Source organism: Clytia hemisphaerica, unplaced genomic scaffold (assembly GCF_902728285.1).
Source record: "Clytia hemisphaerica strain Z4C2 unplaced genomic scaffold, Clytia hemisphaerica genome assembly, whole genome shotgun sequence".
NCBI lineage: Eukaryota > Metazoa > Cnidaria > Hydrozoa > Leptothecata > Clytiidae > Clytia > Clytia hemisphaerica.
Genome location: NW_027104338.1, coordinates 811,817 through 835,821, shown reverse-complemented (window position 1 = coordinate 835,821; position 24,005 = coordinate 811,817). Strand labels below are relative to the sequence as shown.

The 24,005-nt window shown below is 35.1% G+C and overlaps 2 protein-coding genes across 4 annotated transcripts in view; one reads left to right on the top strand and one right to left on the bottom strand.

Moving 5' to 3' along the window:
- Positions 1-24,005, bottom strand: part of LOC136817785 (centrosomal protein of 70 kDa-like) — a 75,422-nt gene that overhangs the window by 42,045 nt on the left and 9,372 nt on the right. The gene's annotated exons all lie outside the window — the stretch shown is intronic.
- The window catches only part of LOC136817920 (uncharacterized), a 29,846-nt gene continuing 7,926 nt past the window's right edge, over positions 2,086-24,005 (top strand). For 2 of the 3 annotated variants that reach the window (XM_067074263.1, XM_067074261.1), the window contains exons 1-10: positions 2,086-2,208; positions 10,965-11,079; positions 11,719-11,807; positions 12,811-12,876; positions 17,616-17,773; positions 19,329-19,359; positions 20,819-20,992; positions 21,523-21,571; positions 21,949-22,021; positions 22,351-22,443. In XM_067074263.1, the coding sequence (XP_066930364.1) occupies positions 2,117-2,208; positions 10,965-11,079; positions 11,719-11,807; positions 12,811-12,876; positions 17,616-17,773; positions 19,329-19,359; positions 20,819-20,992; positions 21,523-21,571; positions 21,949-22,021; positions 22,351-22,443 (940 nt within the window). In that variant the 5' untranslated portion in view covers positions 2,086-2,116. The remainder of the gene's footprint in view (positions 2,209-10,964; positions 11,080-11,718; positions 11,808-12,810; positions 12,877-17,615; positions 17,774-19,328; positions 19,360-20,818; positions 20,993-21,522; positions 21,572-21,948; positions 22,022-22,350; positions 22,444-24,005) is intronic. The other variant, XM_067074262.1, reaches the window with a different exon arrangement.

Below are 24,005 nucleotides of genomic sequence, written 5' to 3'. Positions count from 1 at the left end.
AAACACGCTGACCTAGTATTAGTTTATATGAGAAAATTAATTATGACGATTAAAAACGAGGTTTATTGAAATAGGCTTTAGAAAAATCACACAATTAGGTTAATAGCATTATAATAACCGGCAGGTCCAAAATGCATAAAACATAATGCATATTGCATAATGCATAATGCATAATATTTGAAAAATGTCAATTTTAAAGCCTATAATAAGGAGAATTTTAAAGATAATACTTTCAACAAAACAAATATACCAATTTCCACCAGAAAATAAAGGGTAGAAAGCTGTAAATTTGAATTTTGGATGATGAAGAAAATCCATGATCCACTGAAAATGCTTGTCGCCATTTTGATTTTCATAGTTGTATTTTACAGAACGTAGTATAATGTAGAAAAAACACGAAAATATCTCCTCCGTATGTTACTTTTCTAACTCGAAAATGTAAATTTTATAGCAAGATCTTTCTGGGTTTTCTCAGAGATCTTTTCGAATAATTGCTAATAAATTTCAACGGGTTTTCTCTCTTACAAATCATTAACCAATGTGAATGCTTTTTTGTTAGATAAGCCAATATCCAGCCAATATAAATTAAAGAGCTTCATCCGGAAGCTAGATCAAAGAAAATAGACTTCAAATCTTTTTACATTCGAATGTTTATGTTGTTTTTTTATCTGATCTGTTGCATCTTCTTATTGGCCTAGCTGGATTTAGCGTACTGGGCCTTTCATTAGCATTCTGCCCGGTGTCAGTGTGTAACAATTTACTAGGCGATACGCGTTTTCAAGCACAGCACAGGCTAGTACATATTGTGAAGGATTTGATTGGCTGTTAGAACATGATTGACAGAATAAAAAACAAATAAAAGGAGAAAATACAATTAACTATTAAAACTATAAGAATATAACAGATGTAGTACGTTTTAAGAAAAACAATGTGATTTACACAGAAATAACCGTAACAAACCTTCTTCTCTTTAGGAAGATGTTCTTTTAAAAAAAAGTTGTTTTTACATTTCTCTTTCATGTGAACAGTTCAGTTGTTCACGTGTTAGGAAAAAAACTAACATCTCTGTATATAAGATTAAATATCATGTATTATTTCTCATTGTTGTAAATAAGAGATAGCCGAATGGTCTAAGGCGTCTATGGCTTGTATTAGCGACTCCAGGTTTAAATCCCCTCTGCTACTCAAGTCTTGTTCAGTTCATATTTTTATTCGCTGGGCCTTCATGCCCTCTGGGCTTCTTGTTATTTATACTGACGGAAAACCCTTTGTTGTTATGATTCGAATATTTTCTCTTTCGTTCGGATCTGTTTGGATTCGAAAAGTAAATATTATGTCTGGGGAAATCCCTCTGATTGGAATGTTTACAAGGAACTCTTCTAAAGAGGTTTTCGCAGTTTTAGCCTCTGCAAAGGAGAGTTTCAGAGAATATAAAATCGTTCTGTAAATTACACAATACTATTATGCATTATGCAATATGCATTATGTTTTATGCATTTTGTACCTGCCGTTATAATAACATTCTTTTAGTATGATTAGGTTTTAAAAGACAAAAAGGATATTTTAGATTTTTAATTGTATGCCTTGTATGTATATAGATAGTCCCCTGTACGTTTAGATTATATCATATATGAAGGTGAAGCTGATTTTTTGTGGTGTATTGAGATAAAAACTGATGAGGCTGTCAATAATACGATGATAAGATTTGGTATCAACTTTGATCTTATCGACTTAATTGCAAGGATTTTTCTGGTATCGCGAGCATTGGATTTCACTAGTTTTATTTTTAGTTATCAATTCAGGATGCGAATCTGGGCCGAATTTCCTCGTTTTGCTTGTTTAAAAAAAGGCTGGAATAAAATCAAAATTTTTAGATGTAAATCTACGGATTTTTTTATTGAAAAGTTTGAAAAATGCTTTTTTAGCAAACTGCTCAAATAACACTTACTCTCGATACTTTCTAAGTTTATCTTTTTCCCGAGAAATTCAGAAGGAGGGAGTGAATTTTTAAATTATGATAAGAAAAGATGAACAATTTAATTCTAACCTTTTATAAAAATTGCATACTTTCTCTTTAGATGATTAGATATCCCGACAAAAAATATTTCAATCCATAATGTCTAATAAAAAGTTCCAATACTCATCACTGAAGGAGCTGGATGAAGTAGCAAAGAAATTTGTAATTCGGTTTGTTGAGGATTGGGAACGGTGAGTCTGAAATACACTTTTTTCTTTTATACGAACAATTTTAGTGAACACAAAACAACATTTGGCAACAAGAAGTACAGGGTGTCCGGAAAAAAAGTATCGAGTCGTACTACTTCTATAGAAAGAAAGTTCTTGTGTGTGTTTCACTAAATTTGCAATGTTTATCAAAGTTTCTCTTTGTGTCATACTGTATTAATTGTCACGAGACATATTTTATTAAGGCGTAGTTTATATGGCCGGTTTTTTGCCGTGTCTAATTCAAATATATAAAATCGGCAAAAATGAGGCAAAAGTCATTGTGTCCTCTCCCCCCCCCTTTTATAAAGAATATTCATTCAAAATTTTCTGGGGGAGGCAAAAAAGAGGGGGGAAACTAAAAAAAACTGAAAAGTCATAGGGGGAAGAGGGGAGGGAAAGAGGGGGGGATATAAAAAATCAAGAATTTGGTGGGGGGAACAAACCCTGGAGGACACTATGAAAATTTATTTGAAGTCGACTTTAAATAAGCTTTTATTTTGAAGTCGACTTTAAATACGCCTAAGGCGTAGTTTATACCGGGTGACCCACGAAAAAGTTCAGATGTTTCCCGACGTCTTGGACTGAACAAATGTCCCAAAGTACTTTGAGTTTTGATATTTAGAAAGTAGATGACAAACTTGTTCTCTACTTATGAGCTTTTAAAGTCAAAATTCACTTTTCGAAAAGTGTAAAAAAACACGTAAAAAAGAGGTATTAAATTCATGCAATCAATTAGAAAATCACTTACAAATTGACTTATTTAAAGAGTTTTATGACATTAATAATCAATAAAAACACCTTTGAAAGTAATTTTTGTTTAATACAAGACTAGTTTAGCTATTATAATTGGCGCTTTCATAGATTTTTTCAAAAACTGTATATCAAAAACGTCTAAAAATACCAAATTTGATACCCTTTTTTTAGGTGTTTTTTACACTTTCCGTAAAGTGAATTTTGACTTTAAAAGCTCATAAGCAGAGAACAAGTTGGTCAAATAGCACACCGTTATGCAAACGTCATAATTATTACTTTTAACACTTGACCAAAAATCAATCCCACAATCCTTTTCGCCTTAATTAAAAAGTCGTGAAAGTCATTACTTTTTCTTTGTAGTTGAGTGTAATTTGCATACAGGCGTAGTTAACGCGAAGGGTGATGGGATTGAATTTCGGTCAAACAGAAAAATCAATGTCTATTTTTAGATTCACTGCGGTATGCTATTTAAAAAGTGATAGCTCAAATTTTAAGTTAGGATATCTACTTTCTAAATATCAAAACTCCAAGCGCTCCAAGCACTTTGGGACATTTGTTCGGCCTCAAGACGTCGGGAAACGTCTGAACTTTTTCGTGGGTCACCCGGTATATGGCCGGTTTACAAAAAACAATTCTCAATAACTTTAACGTCATGAAAATTGTAAAGAAAGTTAATTCTTTTTAATCATAATGACTGTTGTAAAAATAATTATTATGTTGGTATATATTTTCTTACATTTTGTTAAACACACGCAACAACCTTCTAATCAGAATCATGTTCGAACTCGATTTTTTTTTCGGGACACCCTGTATTGTAATAGTACAACATTATCGTCTTACGTTTGGGGATTAAAAGAAAAGAGCTTGAACTCTACTTTAAAATGGTCGATAGTAAAACAAATTAACAGCTATAATAACGTTTCAAAGGGCGCGTTTACACAGGTAGGTTTCCTTAATTAAATCAATCAAAGTCAAACAAAGAGATTTATGATGGATGACTACACTGGTTTATTACAGTTCTTTGTCTGTAGGTTTACACGAGATCTGTTATAACATGTCAAGGCATACAGGAAAACTGGGAGCCGGGAGGCGGGAGGCTGAACCGGGAGCCGGGAGTCGGGAGGCTGAAATCGAAAGTGGGAGGCGGGAGGCGGGAGGCTGAAAACGAAAGTGGGAGGCGGGAGGCTAAAATCGAAAGTGGGAGGCGGGAGGCTGAAAACGAAAGTGGGAGGCGGGAGGCTGAAATTGAAAGTGGGAGGTGGGAGGCTGAAATTGAAAGTGGGAGGCGGGAGGCTGAAAACGAAAGTGGGAGGCGGGAGGCTGAAAACGAAAGTGGGAGGCGGGAGGCTGAAATTGAAAGTGGGAGGCGGAAAACGAATAGACGAAAGGCCGAAAGCGGGAACTAAGTTTCAAAGATAAAGAAAATCTTGTGAAGATAGATAAATAAAGACAACGGTTTAAAAAGCACTCTCACGAGTTCCGTATCGTTTGGTAGTATACGCTTTTTCAATTATAATAAGGAACCTTACGGAGCCTGGAGTATTGATCTAAACAGTTAGCCTAGCCCATGAGGTCAGTTCACCCGTATATGCAGTAGTGTTTTTTATAAGGATTTTTAAATTGTGTAGTTTTGTATCGGCTCGATAGTACATTGCTAGCGTGCTGGACTCAGAATCATTGACAAGAGACTTTGGTAGTAGTTCGAGCCGGGGTCAAATTTTCAGTTTTAAAAAACAATTCTAAGTCGCAAGGCGTTCCAAGCATTTAGCTACATTTCACTCTTGGTGTTTTCAAGTTAGTCTTTAATTATTGGAAATATGAATTAAAAAGAAAAATACTTTCATTTGTCTTTTTTTCTACGCTCAATGTCAATTTTCAGGATAGGACTCGAGGTTTGTTTACATCAGAGGAAACCCCGTTCTATTTAATTGTTTAAAAAATTCCATGACACAGCATTCGAAAAAGTAGAATAATTGGGCTTTCCACATACAAGTATATTACTTTTTGGTCAGCCCGCTGAGCTTTCAAATCGGCTCTTTCCATCATCCGTTTCCGTTCAAAAAAATTGTTTCCCCGATTTATGTTTTCGGCAAAACATTCCCGAACGGATTTCTAGAAATCGCTAATGGCTAGCGCTAAGCAAGTATTAGTTGTTATTCTGATCGGAATACACCTGCTCTCAATTGATTACGCCAGTATCGACAACTGCCTATTGTTTTGTATGCGCCAATGAAAATGTTTTACGCAATTACATTACGTCATTTTTTATTACTTTTTATGGTAATATAAAGACATTTGCTTTCACTATATATATTCGTCTAATTAGGTCAGTCGGTAGAGCAACAGTTTCAAAGTAGGATGGTGCAGGGTTCGATTCCCCCATGTGTATTTTTTTTCTTTTCTAAACGCATCTATCCACAGGGATCAAAAATATTTCAGACCTAATCGAAAACATTGATTTTTCAAGCACTCCCTGGCTTTATAACGGTCCTCAAGTCTTGAGGTACAGACCATAATTTTCTGAGCTTGAAAACGCCTTCAAAAAGATAAAAACAGAATGTCAAACAGTACTAGGTACTAGGTTTGCGAGGTGACAGGTATGTCCAAAGCAAAAATCGAAAATCGCCCCTTTGAGAGACAAAATTTTGATGATTTTGGGACCCTTTGAGAGACTTTTTCCTAAATTTAGTTTAAAAGTCTGTACTAGACGGACAAGGTCCTCCGCCTACTGTGAAGTGTTAAAAATTGGTTGGCTAGTCAGACAGGCTAATAACGTATTTTCTGAAACAAATATTCTTTTGACACTTTTTGTCAGACAAAATCGGTTTCGGAAAAACTGGAGCAAGCTTCTATTGCCTATCGGAATTTTTAGCTGTTGGACTAGAACATGTCGGATGCATGACTTTTTGAAGACTCTCCCCCCAGTTTGTGAAATCATCATTCTGACCAGTCTTCCAAGAGAAAAATAAATAAAATCTGTATTTTCAATTAAATAAGACAGGGTATGAATTTTTGCATAGGAAATTGATTTTCTGTGTGTTTCTCAAGGGAATAATAATCTTCTTTTTCAAAAAGAAAAATTCAACTAATGATTGCTCAAGGAATTTCAGTTATTTTGTATTTTTTGCAAGGGAAATACCTTTTCTTCCAAAAGAAAATCAATAAAGTGCTGTGATTTTCCTTGGACAATTCGACACAAATGATTTCCTTTGGAAATTAGCTATAGCAATTGACTTTCCTTGGAAAGTATGTAATGATTAATTTTCCTTGAAAAATACGTGATAATTGGTTTTCCTTGGAAAGAACGGAACAAAGGATTTTCCTTGGAAAATACGCAAGAACTAATTTTCCTCAGAAAATACGGACCAGTGATTTTCCTTGGAAAATACGGTCTAGTGATCTTCCTTGGAAAATACGCAATAACTAATTTTCCTTGGATAATACGCAATAACTAATTTTCCTTGAATAATACGCGATAACTAATTTTCCTTGGAAAATACGCAACAACTAATTTTCCTCAGAAAATACGGACCAGTGATTTTCCTTGGAAAATACGGTCTAGTGATCTTCCTTGGAAAATACGGGATAACTAATTTTCCTTGGAAAATACGGGACAACTAGTTTTCCTTGAATTAATTATTTTAATCTTCTTATCTTCTAATCTTTCTTATAATTTCGGGCTGACCTTCCAGCACAGCTGGTTTATTTATAAATATAACGAGATTGCTCACGGAAATATCTAACCCGGGCCTGTCAATCATTTTCTAGACCTGTCAATCACTTTTTTGGCAGCATATTCAGTCAGTTTTGCTTTTCTTTTCACTTGTGGTTCTGAAAAAAGTGTTTATAAGATAATAAAAAAAGACGAAAGCCAATTTTTTTGCATTTTTTTTAGTTGAAAGTTTTGGAACATTGGATTTCCAAGAGAAGGGAAAGTCATAACTCTTGACTCTTGACTCTCCACCCGCTAACCAACCTGATCCATTTTGAAATACTATACTTGAATCAAACTGCATTGAGCTGAGGTGACACTCCCGGGGGTGGGGGTTTACCAATTGACAGTATGTGCGGCAAAAAAATTGGCTTTTAGAATCGCACCCTTACAGTGCAGAAAAAAATTCATACCCTTACAATGCATTTTTTCAAATTTTAAACTCTTTTAGAGCAAAAAAAATCAAGATTTTCGAGCAATCAAGATTTTTTGAGCAATAATTTTTCCCATAGATTTGCTGAAATTTCCACCCTTACAGTGCATTTCTGATAAATTGGAAAACATACCCTTAATCGTCGCAGATACCCGTCGCGGTGTCGGTCAATTTGCCTGACGGCCCCCTCCCCCCAATTTTTGTTTCTTAAAATTTTAACAGAAAGTTTCAAAAATATCAACAAGAGCTCATAAAACCAGAAAAAGTTTGATCAATGTTGACAAAACAGACAAAATAACGCAATTTTCGTCGCACCGTATAGGATTCGAACTCTCTAAAATCATTACAGTTCAGATACCGTTTCATCGACTTATCCACTCGGCCACGCAGGTTTTATGTAAGTGAAGTGAAAAATGACTATAATGAAACCTTTATTTTACCATGACTTGTATAATTTTACCCTGTCAAGGTATTGACTTCTTAAAGAAATGATTTTAGATTATTTCCAACATGCAAGGGCCGATTGCACTAAATATATATAACACTCGAAAACTATCATGTTATATTTTTTTGTAATTAAATCTTGCATCAGCAGTTTCGAAACAAAGCTTGCTATATTTTTATGTAAAATTATTTTTATAAAGAGAAACGCTTCCTAGGAAAACACTTGGTTTCAATAAACATACTATTTGAAATAGTTTTTTTGATCATGATGGATGATTGTGTGTGTTTATAAAAAATAAATGATCTGATTTTTCTTAGCTCTTTGTTACCTATCCCTTGACCAAAAACGTTTGTGCTTGGCCTCATAAATGAGCCTCTCACTTTTGTTTTCAGCCTCCCGCCTCCCACTTTTGTTTTCAGCCTCCCGCCTCCCATTTTCGATTTTAGCCTCCCGCCTCCCACTTTCGTTTTCAGCCTCCCGCCTCCCGCCTCCCACTTTCGTTTTCAGCCTCCCGCCTCCCACTTTCGATTTTAGCCTCCCGCCTCCCACTTTCGTTTTCAGCCTCCCGCCTCCCGCCTCCCACTTTCGATTTCAGCCTCCCGACTCCCGGCTCCCGGTTCAGCCTCCCGCCTCCCGGCTCCCAGTTTTCCTGTATGCCCATGTCAATTGATTTTGCTGAAGGTTTCTCATCGGTTGATTTTTTATTGATATTTCCAAAGAAGCCTGTGATTGAATGATATTGATATCCATACATCAAAAACACTGTTCGCACTGTCTCGAGATTCTTTCTCCGTGTCATCCAGTTTTGAAATCGCAAAACCTTTTGTTCATTACACGCATCCTTTGTTTATGCTTATGTGAACGCGGGGAGTTTCTAAACATCGACCAGAAAATAATGGCGACCTTGACCAGCGACCAGGACCAGATAAATTTGAATTATCGAGTTTATCTGCTCTCTCCACCGTAGAGAAAGAATGTTTAAATCAAGTCCTCAGAATACTAAAAAGTGAACTTTCCTTGGAAAATACAAGAAACCATTTACATATTTCTTATAAGTGAGAAATACATTTGATTAATGACAGCGAGCAAAGCGAGCTTAATTATCATGGTAAAGAGTTAGGGCGCGTTTACACTGGAAGGCTTCCTTAATTAAATTGTTATTACAGTATGTGGCCCCCAAAACGTCTATCAAATTTAAAATTTCTCTCAAATCTAGAGGAAAAGAGGTATTACAAAAATTTTTGCTGCATGAAAAACTTTAACATCTCTACTTTATTTCCCAGAAGTTCTTTTTCAAAATTTTCAATTTCAACAATATTTTTCAATCGCTTAAAGATAGGTAGCTTTTTTCTAATGGCCCCCAAAACGGAGGTTTGCAATTTAGCGATTTCTCGAGATAACTTTAAGATATGAATACAAAATTTTGACCATAGTTTTGAAATGTGATTTAGAGGGTTTTGGGCATAAATTTATTTGATAAAATTTTTACAGTATACCCCTGGTTGTCAAAACGGAGGTTTGTGGCCCCCAAAACGTAGGTGTAGTTAAAGTCAAATTATTAAGCCCAGTGGTAATAGGGGGAAAAACTATGAACATATTTGTGTTTTCCCTTAAATTTACGACCCGATAGATGTAAAATTTATGATTTTTATGAAATATTTCAAGATTTTCGATATTGCAAAGTCCAAACTGAAAATTTAGAAATTTTCAAAATGACAATTTTGATTTAACAACGTCTTAATCAAGTTTCTGAAAACCAATCTCTTTTGAAAATAGTTTCATTCATGTATGGAATAAGCTGTGAAAATTTTAGAAAAAAGCTTAACTGAAACTGAAAATATTAAGCTTTAACGGTATTTTTCTCCTATATTTTGCAAAAAAATTACAGAATTTGCCGTTTTTGCTGATTCAGCAAAATTTTTTATATATAATTTAATTTTTTGTTATAAACTATTAAGTCAAGTTGATAGAAATGGAATTCCGAGATTTTTTGCTGTTTCTCATATTTAGAATTTTTGGTTTTATCCATGCTGATTCTAGGGCTCCAAAATACTGGTTGACCTTTAAGATGCCATATCTTTTACCCAGCCTCTAAAGTCACAAATGTATCTGCATATTCTGAACGGCATTAGGTGTAGAAAGTTTCCTATACCCTATTTTCATAACTTATTTTCAATATCCAAGGAGCTAGAGTGAGTTATATGCAATTTTTATCCAATTTTGGTGTTAAAATATTTCCTTCAGACGCAAATATACTTTTTTGAATCCGTCTCAAACCAGCAAAAACATGCTCATTTTTAAGTATAACCATCATTCTTTCAAAATAAACAAAAATCGTTTAATTCTGATAAATCTACAAGTCAGAATCTTTATTTTAATGGCGACCTCCGTTTTGGGGGCCGTCTCCGTTTTGGGGGCCATAATACTGTATAGAATCTTTCATGTTTTACAATACAAAGCGTATACGTAACAAAGAGTCAAACACATTGCATTGTCACTTTTAATCGATCTTCCTTAATTAAGAGTCGTAAGCTCTATTGACTGAAAGGTAGGATAATTTAACTTTTAATTATCAAGAGGGTCTGTAAAACATTGGTGAATGACAATTTAAAAAAATGAAAAACATTGTTTTCATTAGTAAAGTTATAAGAAATTTCTTCTGTAAGATTATAAATAGCTCTTTTTCATTTGAAATACCGCGCTACACCGCGGGGTGCCTCACTTTCTAACATATTTTCAGGTAGCAAGTCGGTATGTCTGATTATGGAAAAAATTTCAAGTCAATTGAAACAATATTTGTCAAAATATTTACATCCGAAATTTTTAAAGAGAAATCATGAAAGCTTCTCAAATACATAACACAGCCTGATAAAATTAGATTTCATTTACAAAGAAGCTTTTGGGGTATCTTTTGCAAATATTATTTTGATGAAAAGCGGGAACATCATAGCAAAACATAATGCAAACGTACTGCATGAATACTTTGTCTGCTTCATTTTTCTTATAAAAACAGAACACTCTAGGGGACAGAGATATATTTCTATTATGAACAGTTTACAATAGAAAAGACAAAGGAGCAATCCGCTAAGGAATTCTCGTCCTTCATCCAGCTCCGCTATTACATATCCCTGATTTAACGCTTCAATGTAATGGTATCTGATGGTATCTTTGATTTTGAAAAAGTGCACTCCTACATGCTTTCGTTTTATCAAATTGAGACACAGATCTTGATAACCGAAACAGACCGACACACGGAAAAATTTTTCAAAATATTAAAAATTCCCGTGTGCGGGATGGTACAGGTGGGATGGTACAGGCTAAATGTCCCCATGAAACGAAGAGCTTTCTTTTCCTCCTTTGGCACTAGATTTATGAAGACTTTTTGAATTTTGTAGGATATTGAAAGTTTTGGTGGAGGTTCATGAAGCTGGTAAAAAGCATAACAAGGAAGGTCGTTTGGAGGATGCTTATATCTGTATGAAAAAATACTGCCTGCTACGAGAGTATAGCGTAAGCTTTGTTATTCTTTCTCACACTCTCATCTCACAAACCCGCTAGTTTTAGTGGGAATAAAAATAACGGGGATTGATATATTCCCATATTTTTATGGCTAGGAATTTCAATTCTTTTGTTTTCGAGTCAGAAAATTAAGTGGGAATGGGGAAAAAATTGGTTTATTTGATTATTTTCAGTGGAGACGAAAATTGGAGGATAATTTTCCACCGGGACGATATTTTAGACAAATTTTCAAGTGGCAAGGGGCCCCAGTGGATCTGTGAGGTTTCGATATGTTTTGAATACAAACAACTACTCTCGGGTACCTAATAGCCGGGGGTTTGGAATAAGCGGGGGGGGGTTGGAATAAAAATGTCCTGGGTGGAAAACCTTTGAAAAGGAGGCTAATACAGCAGAATCAGGACAAAAGAGGGAACTTTCAAAAACATTTTCCGGCGGGGGGTTGGAATAAGAATGTTATGGAATGGAATGTTATAATGGAAAAATTAATTAGCGGGGGGGGACGGCTATTAGGTACCCGAGAGTAGTAATTAAAGTTCATGCACTAGTCTTTGTTTTGCTTGCTATTTTGAACGAATACTTTAAATCCAACATACTATATACCGTCTGTTTTTTTTATGTTTTTTGTTATAGAAGAATTATTACAAGAAAGAATTCAACGAAAAGAATGACAAAGAAGCAGAAAAATTAAGGAAAAGTTTACGTGATAAACTCACAAAAAGGTCTGTTTTGATACACTCTCTTCCGATTCGTTAAATACTGTACTATGAGTCCTAGAGAGCTTGAAAATTTTAGTCTAGTGGCCAATTTTGGGCCATTTCCGACTATTTTAAGTTTGACGAAATTTTCAAAACGACTCCACTTTTTGCTTCCCATGATGAAGGATTCGGATTTGATTTCGAAACTAAAAGTTTTCAGGTGTCTTTTTTTGTTAAATCTTCCAACAATCTTTACACTACATATAGCTTGTTGACAAATTTCACAAGTACCTTAATGTTCCTTTAAATCTTCGATTTTCTATAGCCGGAATCAGTAAACCTGGTTTTTCTCCTGGATCATTAAAGGGCTCAAAAATTTTAATCCTTTCGTGTAAGAGCCCAATCTCTTTCCGCAACCAAATTGACTAGTCGATACTATACATCAATTTAACTACAGTCAACTCTCTAATTCGACCTTCTATTATTCGAACTAAAACATTGGAAAGTAGTGTAAAATGCTCACTATTATTCGAATGTAACTCTAATTCGACCTTCTATTATTCGAACTAAAAACATTGGAAAGTAGTGTAAAATGCTCACTATAATTCGAATGTAGATACCCCTATGTATTATAGACCAAAATGACGCTTTAGTTGAGCTTGTATAAATGAAATTGAAAATTCGATTATTTCTCATTCTTTTTTTGTAATCTAAAATACTGACACCCCTTATCAAGGGCTTAAAACCAGCGTTTTTACCCGAGCATTCTTTTCCGAGAATTTCAGTTGAAAAGCTCCATATACGAGGTCACCAGGTACAATAGGGTTAAAGCTCGAATAAGAGAGAGCTAGTCAACTATAGTGTAAAATGCTGACTATAATTCGGACTATATAACTTTTTATAACTCTCTCTCTCTAATTTGAAGAAAAGTTTAAGTCTAATTTGAAGAAAAGTCTAAGTCAAATTGGAAAAGGCAAGTAGCTTACGAATAACGTGCCAGTTTGGTAAGCTTAAAATTCATTTTTAGATACGAAGAACAGAGAAGAAATTTCTCAAAAGAATGCGACGAATTGATGAAAAAAAACCCAAACATGTAAGTTAAGGCCTAGATATCCAAGCTGTAAATTACCATTTCTCATTTTGATGTCTCTGCTCTTTATAGCTTGGTCTACCTAACCTGACAACAGATGTTCATAATTTTCTTACGCGCGCGGTAAACCTCTGAAGACGCTTGAAAATTAAACATCTGAGGAAAATAGTCCTCCTGCGGAAAATTCTACAACAAGAATCTTGTTGTGCGCCGGAAAGTCAAGATACGCGGTCCTTACGTTTTCGAGATTACATTTTATTTATTTATTTTTTGTTTTTTTGCTCCGGCCTAGGAGCCTTTAATTCTCTCTTCCGACAATCGTCAAGACATTTTTTTTTGTTTATCTAATCCGATGATCTATTCCGATTTAATAAAAACGGATTATCTGGATTGCGATGATATTGGATTTGATATCTGTGGATTTGATCGGCCGAAAGTATTTAGAAAAAGATGGCTGCCGAAAGTGGGCTAGCTGACTGTGTAGCGAATAGCCAAATCTCAGTAAAAAATTGATCATTTTCATCATTATTCATGATGTTTTGGACATGATTTATGAGAAGTTTGATGCATAACTGGTTCTCTAACAATATGGAAAGACTTTGGAGAAATTTTGGCCATGAATCGTCAGCTGATCGAGTGCTTTTAAATCTTACATATATATGGCTAACTTCTCTTCTAGACGCACAAAACCATAAAACTCTTTAACTTGACAATGAAACTTTCAAACACACAACAGCCATTGGAATTCAAAAGAGAATACTAAAATTACAACATTACAGTGCAAATTTGAAAACGATCTGAGTAGTTTTTGTGGTGTTATGTCATATGTGTATGGCTGAAAATGATCCTGTTTTGTATTCATCATTGTTGACTGGCTGGCGACCGTTCCTTTTGATTTTTTAAACCCGACACAGATTTTTTACAAACATATCACTATGAGAATAGACCTTTTCGCCTTTCCGTCCGCCATATTGAATTGTATCCAAAAATTATGGTGGCCGAATTGCCGTGGTGAAATTCCCTTAGAAAGTATGCAAAACATATGCAAAAAGAAAGTATGAATTAAAAACTTACATGCATAATTGGCATTATATTAAAGTGTAATCTTGTAGAAGAAAGATTAAATTTGCTTCTCTTGAAAACTAAAAACAATTATATTCACTCATCTCTTAGAACAAGCACTTCAAAAGACCATAACATTAGACAGAAACTCAAACTGAAAAATCACCCGCGAAGGTAAAAAACGATCCTTATTCGGCTAACGGCAAATTATTCTCCTGGGAATAGAGCCGCCAAATGATCAAATCAAAACATTGAGAAAGTGTGACGTCATAATTACTGCTTTCAGTTTGCGTGATTTGAAAGTTTGATGTGTGTACTCCGTCTTCGTGGAATTTTTTTATGACATATAAACAGAATATGGAAATGCAATGTCTTTAAGAACAAATTCCTAAAAGGCTTTTGTTGTTCTGTAAATATTTCCTTTTGGATTAAGAAATTCCATCTTTTATTGTTCTAATGATTATAATATTTATTTATAAGATGCTTTGTTGTCTTTTTAGTCTTTGTGTAAACTTGCATATGTTTTGCATACATTCCAACTAAATCCAACCACGGCATTTTCGTTCCTGTATTTTTGCATACAATTCAAGATGGCGGACGGAAAGGCGAAAAGGTCTATTCAATAAAGGATACTGCAACACAATTCCTGTGTAAATTTGAACAAGATTGGAGAAATTTTCACAGTGTTATGGCTGAAAATGATCGTTTTTGGACTTTGTCGTAATTTCATCGCGGCTTGCGACCGTTCCTTTTGATTTTTCAAACGCGACACAGATTTTTTACAAACATATCACTATGAGCATTCAATAAAGGATACTGCAACACAATTCCTGTGTAAATTTGAAAAAGATTGGAGAAATTTTCACAGTGTTATGGCTGAAAATGATCGTTTTTGGACTTTGTCATAATTTCATCGCGGCTGGCGACCGTATCTTTTGATTTTTCAAACCCGACACAGATTTTTTACAAACATATCACTATGAGAATTCAATAAAGGATACTAAAACACAATTCCTGTGTAAATTTGAACAAGATTGGAGAAATTTTCACAGTGTTATGGCTGAAAATGATTGTTTTTGGACTTTGTCGTAATTTCATCGCGGCTGGCGACCGTTCCTTTTGATTTTTCAAACGCGACACAGATTTTTTACAAACATATCACTATGAGAATTCAGTAAGGGATACTAAAACACAATTCCTGTGTAAATTTGAACAAGATTGGAGAAATTTTCACAGTGTTATGGCTGAAAATGATCGTGTTTGGACTTTGTCATAATTTCATTGCGGCTGGCGACCATTCCTTTTGATTTATTTCAAACGCGACACAGATTTTTTACAAACATATCACTATGAGAATTCAGTAAAGGATACTAAAACACAATTTCTGTGTAAATTTGAACAAGATCGGAGAAATTTTCACAGTGTTATAATTGAAAATTATATTTTTTGGACTTTGTCGTAATTTCATTGGCTGGGGCGACCGTTCCTTTTGAAGATTTTTCAGACCCAAAACAGGTTTTTTCCAAATACACTATTGTACCATTTTATTTGGTTTATCCTACTCTCCTCCAGGTATTATCCCAACAGAAAAAATAATGCTTAGCTAAAAGCTGTGGCCTCTAATTTAGGCTATTTTTCTCCCGAAATTTTATCCGGACAATCAAATCATCGGCGCATCATGGCTTTGCTATTGGCAAGTTTAGAAAAAAATAAATTTATAAGAACTTGGAAATATTGACTTCTAAATGTTTATCTCCTTTAACTCCAATTTTGAACTTTTTAGTCGAGGATGAGTGGGCGGGGGTGGGGTTGGTTCTTTAGGCAAGAAAGTGCATGTGTAATCACTTAGAAGAGCTAAACTTCCAGCTGGTTTATTTATTCATTAAGATTATTTCTCATACTCGCTCTGCAATAGATTTATTGCTTTGCTTTCTGATTTGTTCTGATTAGTAGTTTGTGGGCAACGTTCTAACACAACTAACTCAATAAACTCATCTTTCACATCTTTTGATCTCTTAAGCCGGAGCTTCCAGCGCAGCTGGTTTATTTGTTTTTATACAACCCTTGTATACGCCATGGCTTGGCAGCTCGCGCCTGTCAAGTCGCAGTGTCTGTCAGCGCCGTGATTCCTTCTCCTTCGTGGGTAGGACCCATTCCGAATGCATTCGGAGGGTCATATCTATCATATCTACACAACCCTTTAGAACATAAGCGTGGTGTGCAGAAAACAATCCCAATCTGATCTGGTTAGTTCTACCAAGGCGCTTGTAAACCCAGCGTCGGCAATTTTTTTCGCAATTATTGTATATGACAAAGTACGCATGCGTGGTTGCCTTCCGATTTTAGAATGCAAAGCGATTTAGAAAGACTAGGCAGTAAACCAGAAACATCAAAAATAAAAAAGCTTACCATACAGGCTGGATATCCTAACATGTAAGTTATTGAACGAAAGAGAGGCTCAGATAATTCTAGTCATTTTAACCGAGTTAAAATTCAGCAAAATCAAAAACATGATCGAAAAAACCGACAAAAAGCAAGAAAAACAAGCTAGATACTGAATGGACCTATCTGATGATGAAAGTTAGATAGCAATGCGAGGAGAAAAATGAAAAAAATCAGTCAGGAAATATAGCGTTTAGCGAATATCATAGCGCAATAACTTTATTATTGATTGTTGAAGGGGGGAGAGGGAAGGGCTGTAGGGAAAAAATAAATAGAAAGTTCTGGCCGCAAAAATCAGTTTTATTGACAATTGAATCATGCTTGATGGTGAGCATTGTCATCAATAACGTTTTTGTGTGAAAAACATAGAAATATAAGGAGCCTTAAGAACGATATCGAAAGCATCTTAACCAATAAGATGGCATACTTTGAAATAAAAACCAAGTAGACAGCAAACGACGAAATACATAGAAAAAACATCAGAAAAAACATAGGCTGAAATAACTAAGAAACACAAGGATACTTTCAAATCAGCAGTGAGAGAACGCCAACAAGAAAATAAGAATGAAGAAAGAGACACCGAATCAAGAAAACGAAACATTATTATACATGGAATGGTGGAATTAGAGGTAGATGAGAGGAACAACAGGAACAAGACAAAATAGATATTGAAGGTATACTAGGTAACATTGGCGTCCAAGATATCAAACCATCCCACAATCGCATTGGACAAAACAGAAAAGGGCTACAATAGCGTCCAATCAAGTTGATCTTAAAAAATATGGAGAATGGATAATGCAAAATCTGCATAAGCTGAAACGATTCAACGAAATTGGTGGCTTTAGCATTGACGACTTCACCATCAACGAAAGAAAAATTATAAAAGATATGTGCCAAAAGGCGAAAAAAAATGAATTTAAAAAATGATGATTTCGTTTGGCATGTAAGAGGAAGCCCTAGAACAAACCTTCATCTAGTTCGAAAACCTAGGACAAAGACCAAAAAAACGTCTTCTCTGTCCATATCTTCTGACGACTGGACGACAGATGAAGAATTAGACAATATTTTATTTCGTAGAGGTCGATAGACCTGTCAAATATATTCTATGAATAAATAAGAAAATAAATAAAAAATCGAGTATATATCAAAATGTTACTTCTGTAAAATTGCCATGTTTTCGCTCCTCTTAAGACTGCTGGGTCAAGGATATAATATAATAAACGTATACATTTTTTAAGGCAAATCTTTTTCGCGGATAGCAGTCAAAAGAAACCTATAGAAAACCCAAGCGCAACAAGGGATGCCTTATCATCCACGCATAATCCTAACACACCACCCCCGCCAATAACGCCCCGTTCTCCAGAGATGCCAGTTGATGTTGCAGCAGGAGGTAATGGTTAGTATAACCAACAAAATAGAAGCCCGATGGGCTAGAAGTGAATCTCCTAGGTAGGATCTGAAGCCATTAAATCCAACCTAAGTTGCGCGGCCTAGCGCAGTCCGCTTGGATTCCACACAAATGCTAGACTGGAGTCTAGAGTGTAATACAGTAGTATAGGCGTTATATGATAATACGATTATTGTTACGGGATTTACTTTGTACAACGACTGGAAGAATCCGGTGTTCTGGCCTTATAGAATCTCCGGCTAGTTACGCAGAAACTTGCATAGCGCGAGAAAACAGTTTATCAAGGGGGCCGTCCATATAGTACGTACGCACTAAGGGGGGGAGGGATCTTCTCAAAAGCGTATGTTTGCGTACAGGGGGGAGGGGTCAAAGGAAAATGTACGTACGCAGAGAGAAATTTTTTCATAGCCCTTTTTTGCTTGTTTTTTTGTCGATTTTTACGCTTGTTATACGTATCAAGGAAAAGAAAAAGTTTCTTGATAAACATTGAGTTTCATGTATGAAGTAAAGGTCCGAGCCAAACGATTTAAATTCGAAATTTTCTTCAACCGAAGGGGGGGGTGAAGCCATTTGCGTACGCTTGCGTACAGGGGGAGAGGGGGTACTCGATTTTCGACATTTTAGTGCGTACGTACTATGGGGACGGCCCCAAGCAACAAAAAACTCTCAAAACAAAATCAACTCAAAGGAAGAATTTTTAATACACAAATCCACACTTTTTTTTTCAAGAACTTTTTTGAGCGGGAAAAAATTATAATTGTAATATTGTTTGGAGTTAGTGCACAAAGGTTTCTAGTCGACTAAAATCATTCCCTCCATTACTTACTGCTTTATTTCTACTATGTCTGAATTAGTCGTCTAGCTTGCTAGACTACACAAATGTCGGATTGACAGCAAAACAGATTTTCAAAAATGTACCACACGAAAACAAAGAAACCGCTAGATTCAATCCATCATTAAAAATACGGCGCACATTTTAAAGACTTCACTTTTTCTTGTCTGAGAAAAACTAAAGATTTGCTTCTAGCCCTCGGGCTTCTATTTCGTTGAGTAAAACGATACTGGATTTAATGTTTCGGTTTATGATAAGCGTTTAAATTGTTGCGGTTGTTCCGCTTTAGGCAATCATCACGCTCGCTCATAAGCTTATTTTCGTAGAGTATCAGAATCTGCTCGGATATTAATAAATAGTTTATTAAATTATCTTACCTAATATAAGTTTACTATGAATAGCTTAATCTTGTTACTTTAGGGGAAGAAATTTTCACGGAATTTAATTTTGCCGTTCAGACCTTTTTTCAAAGCCTTAACTTCTTACTTCATAAAATACAAGCTTTCATTGCAACAAAATATCAACACTAAATTTATTTCTCTCTCTAATATGTCAAGCTTCACCATTTTTCGAAGGTAAAAACAAAAAAAAGCGAAGAAAAAAAAAATGATTTAAACTCCGCGGGAATTTCTTCCGTTAAAGTACATTAATATTACCTTTTATCTTATTATTATTATTCTAATATTACCTTTTATCTTTATATCATTGTAGAAGGGGAAGTTTATACATCATACGTTGCAGGGTGAGTGAACACACTTAAATGCAGTTAAGTTTCGAACACAAGCTGGAAATCCAATTTTGCTCGAATTACAAAGGGATTTGAATCATATAAATTTTTTGTAGTCCGTTCATTTTCGTTTGGATAATTCAAAGAATTTCATATGCAAACCTTTTCTTTCAACTAGTAAAAACAAGTGATACGTTTATGGACCTACCTGGTTATGCATTTAACACATTTGTAATTGATATCTACGTGACGTGACCATTAAACAATCATTCAGAACACAAATAGTGACGATCTATTAAAATTATTTTCTTAAAAAAACGTTAGAAACCAAAATTGAAATCATGCTCTTGAAATATTCTTTCATATTCAAGACTTCGTGAGCAAAAAAAAACATCTTTCTCATCAAAAAATTGAGTAATTTGGCTAAGAACATTGATGTATGCTTATTAATAGTGATTCTTATAGATAAAGATGCGTTTTTGAGCTGAAAAATTTTTTTTTACACAAACTCCAAAAAACCCTTTTTTGGCCGTTTTTTAGCTGAAATTTACCCAAAAATATTTTTTTTTCGAAAATCGGGCTCTGTCACATTCGAGGGTTTATAGTTATGCATCTTTGTGCAAAAAATTATAAAGAATGAAAGAGCCAATCTCGAGAAAACCTAATACCTAAGTAATTGATAATGTGCTTATAAAAAAATATCGAATTTCGCCGGTTTTTATATAAAAACACGCCAAGCAACCAAAATTTCCTGTCTAAACACACATATTCTTCAAAAATAAGCCCTCGTGAGCAAAAAAAAAAACATATATCTCATAAAGAAATTGAGTAATTTGACTAAGAACATTGATGTATGCTTATTAATAGTGATTCTTATAGATAAACATGCGTTTTTTACCTATGATGGTACCCTACTTTCATGCAAAAAAATAGAAAAAATTAATGATTCAATTTTTCACTAAGTCCAAAAAACCCGGTTTTTTAGCTGTTTCTTGACCCAAATTTGCCCCCAAATTTTTTTCTTCGAAAATCGGGCTCCGTCACATTTTGACCACAACCATTTTGCACCTCTGTACCAAAAAATTAAAAGATTCCTATGATTCAGTCCTGAGAAAAGTTGGTAACAGACGAACGGACGAACGAACGGACGAAAAAACACAGGTTAATTTATATGACCTCCACCAGGGTAGGTCCAACAATGAAAATAAACGCCCCCTTCCGTTTATTTGGAACCAAGAGTATAGTACTCAAAAGTTTCACAGTCGATATTTCAATCTTGTAAACCAAGTAATCAAAGACTTAAAAAGCCCGTTTTTTATTAAACTAAATGAGACAAAGGAGACAACAAGAGAAAGACCCAGGAGCTCCCACTCCTAGTTTGCCACGTCCGGTCAAGTCGAATCTTTCTGTTTAATCGGCCAACATTTGCGAGCGAATAAATGATGAGTCATCTTTTTTCTTTATGAAAATTTAGTCAGTCGCAATCGGATTATCAAGAAATAGATCCGCTCTTTCGAGCAAAGAAATTGCAATGGTATCATCCCAAGATAACAAAAGAAGAAACGGAAACCATTCTTAAAGATCAACCACCCGGTTCTTATTTGCTTCGAGATTCAAGCATCAAAGACAACTTTACGCTTTCTGTAAGGTAAGGTTTCAAAAAGTCTCACGAGTTGAGTGTACTTTTCATTTTTGTTCCCAAAACAAAAAAAGTAAAAAACAAGAAAAAGAATAAAAAAATCTTGAGTGTAGCTTCTCATGGAAAATTAAAAAAAACTCCTTAAGTAAAGTATCAACCATACGCCGATTAAATTTCAAAGCCGAAAGTGCCTCCCACCTTACTCTTAGGTTCCAAATAAACGGCCCCCCCCCCCCGTTGTTAATTTTTCGAAAATTTTCCAACCCCCCCGGACCTTATTAAGACCCCCCCGTTTATTAATCTCTAAGAATATTTTCAGCTGTCAAAGAGAAAGCCCCTTATTTTGCTCTAAATAGCCTGATTTTAACCTATTTTTACCTTATTTTTGGGTTTCAGAAGTACAATTTCCAACCCCCCCGGCAATTAGGTCCCCCCCGTTTATTAAAATCTAGAAAATTTTCCAACCCCTCCGTTTATTCGAACCCCCCGTTTATTTGGAACCTAAGAGTAACTAATTAATCGTTTCGTCTAATTTGTAGAGTGGAGGGTGAGGTCACACACGTTCGTATCAGAAATGAGGACGATATGGTAAGAAACCGAAAAACTTTTTATTTTTATCCATTTATTTAACTTAGATTTTTGTTCAGGCCCTTCGGACAGTAGAAGAAAATTTGACGAACACAAACAATAGAAATGTTTTAAGAAATTGAATTTGGCTATCAAAATTTATAGCCATTCTTGCTTCTACTGCATATTACCGTTGTATTGATTACTTTTGACGCTTTCTGTCTGTAATTTGGAGTTTCTAAATATCGAAGATTTTTTATATAAATGCCAAGATCTTGAAGATTTAATACAATAAAGTCTAGATAGCTCGAGTAAGTTTTTTGTGGCTCTTTTTATCTTTGCATAATCGGATAAAATTTGCGTTCCCGAAAAATTTATATGTTTATGATTTCGCACAGGTATGCGAAGTAGAAGAACAATTGGAGAACATCAAATTAAAACATCCAAACTTTAAAACGACACCAGTTCAATGTAAGTTAAACATTACATTAGTAAGGAAGTCTGCCTGCGACCATAGTCGGACGCGAACCGAAGGCTCCTCTGTCAATAGCTATCTACCTGAAGGCAGGGCGCCACTCTCTCTCCCTGGATTTCTCCACTTACCCTTGAGAAGGCTCTTAATTTCTGAGCATCAAGTACCATTTTGGAATCTTTGATAAGACCCGAGGGTTGAACCCACAACTTTGCGCACCGTAGCCAGATGCTCTACCACTGCACTACGGTCAAAATTACATTAGCGAGGTTGAGCATCGACTCATTCACTCATCAGTATTTGTTAAATTATTTCCTTCCTATTCCAGACCAAGTGATATACTCAACTAAATTAGATAATCCACCAAAAGGATCAGGAGGAGCATCGCAAGAAAAGGCTCCTTCTTACGAGAGTATGCACGGTAAGTTGTTCATGTAAAAATTTTAGAGAAAGGAAACATACGCTTCTTTTCTTTGCCAAAACCTACGAACAAAATTAAGAACGATCTCAACCTCAGATTTAAGAGATGCTTGAGAAAATGTTGGATTTATAAGCTCCTAAAGGAATTAGGAAAAAAACATATTCACGAACAATGTAAGAAGCTAACCCTGAAAATCACGAACAATAGAAGAACAGCCGCTAGAAATGCAACAATTACAAATATATTTTGTTACTTGTTTTTATACTTGCCTTACCCATATGATCTTCTCAAAGGGTCAAAATTAGTTTGGGAATTAATCCCACTAAAAAGACATCAAACCTAAAAGACAGCTCTACATCAAAAGTAAGAACGCAAGGAGCAGTTTGAGACTCAAAGTGCACAAATAACAAGAACCAAGCCTAAAAAAATGTACTAGCTTTTATGGAAAAACATTGTAGATCAAGCAGAATGTTTTCATTTTGTTCATGGTAATAATATGGAAAATGTTCTATGATCAGAGCTCTTAAGTAATGCCCAAATTAATACGGTATAATTTTGCCCAAGTAATTATAGAATAAGGACAAAAGCTTTAAAAATCTCAAGGAATCAGTCCATACTCTGTCTTTCAGTAAATAAGTCATGGCGAACATTTTTTAAACCGAAAATTTGCTCAAGAGAAAAATGGAAAAAATAATACTCACCAGATGTGTTTAGTTTTGCACCTGTGGATTCTGAGACCAAATCCTTTTTTAGATCATAGTCAGTCTTGATAAAAAAACCCGGTCTGGAAAGCTTTTCCATTACTTTAATGGGATAAAATTTCGCGGGGATTAAATTTCGCGGATTTCGCGGATTTGGGTGTCATCCGCGAAAATCCGCGAAATTAAGTCCCATTGGAAATTTGGAAGTGCCTCATCCGCGAAATATTTTTAAACAAAACTCAAAATATGTCAAATAAATACTATTTGAATGGTTACTTGCATCAAAGAAGCGCAAATATTGTGTATTTCAACAACCAACATGCATGATTTGACAGTAGAAGTCACAAAATCGTGAAAATATTACCACCCAGTAATGCCAGACGCGAAATTAAGTCTCAGCGAAATTTTTGAATTTCGCGGATAGGCTCAACCGCGAAATTTAATCCCCGCGAAAGTTTATCCCATTAAAGTATAACAGTAAGAGCTCTCGTACCCTAAGGTCTCCACTTTCGCGCGACATGAGCAAAAACATTTTGACGTTTTTGTAAGGTCATCGGTCGGTCGGAAAATGAAGCAATTCCATGGTAGAAATTGACGTAACGGATGAAAAAAGTAGTTCCTTCAACTTTTTTTTTGTTCGCGCGAAACTTTTTTATGACGTAATCTTTTCTTCAGGCTAAAAAGGTTAAGAAAAAAACTGTCGCCCATTTCGAGTGAAAGTGGAGACCGGCCTTTAAAGGTTTTGTTTTTAAATAAGAGTGATATCGTTTGCTTACTCATCTATTTTGATTTACAAGGTTTTCGCATTGAATTGACACGGTTGTGTCAGATTGATCAGAAAGAGGAAAAGAAAAACATTTT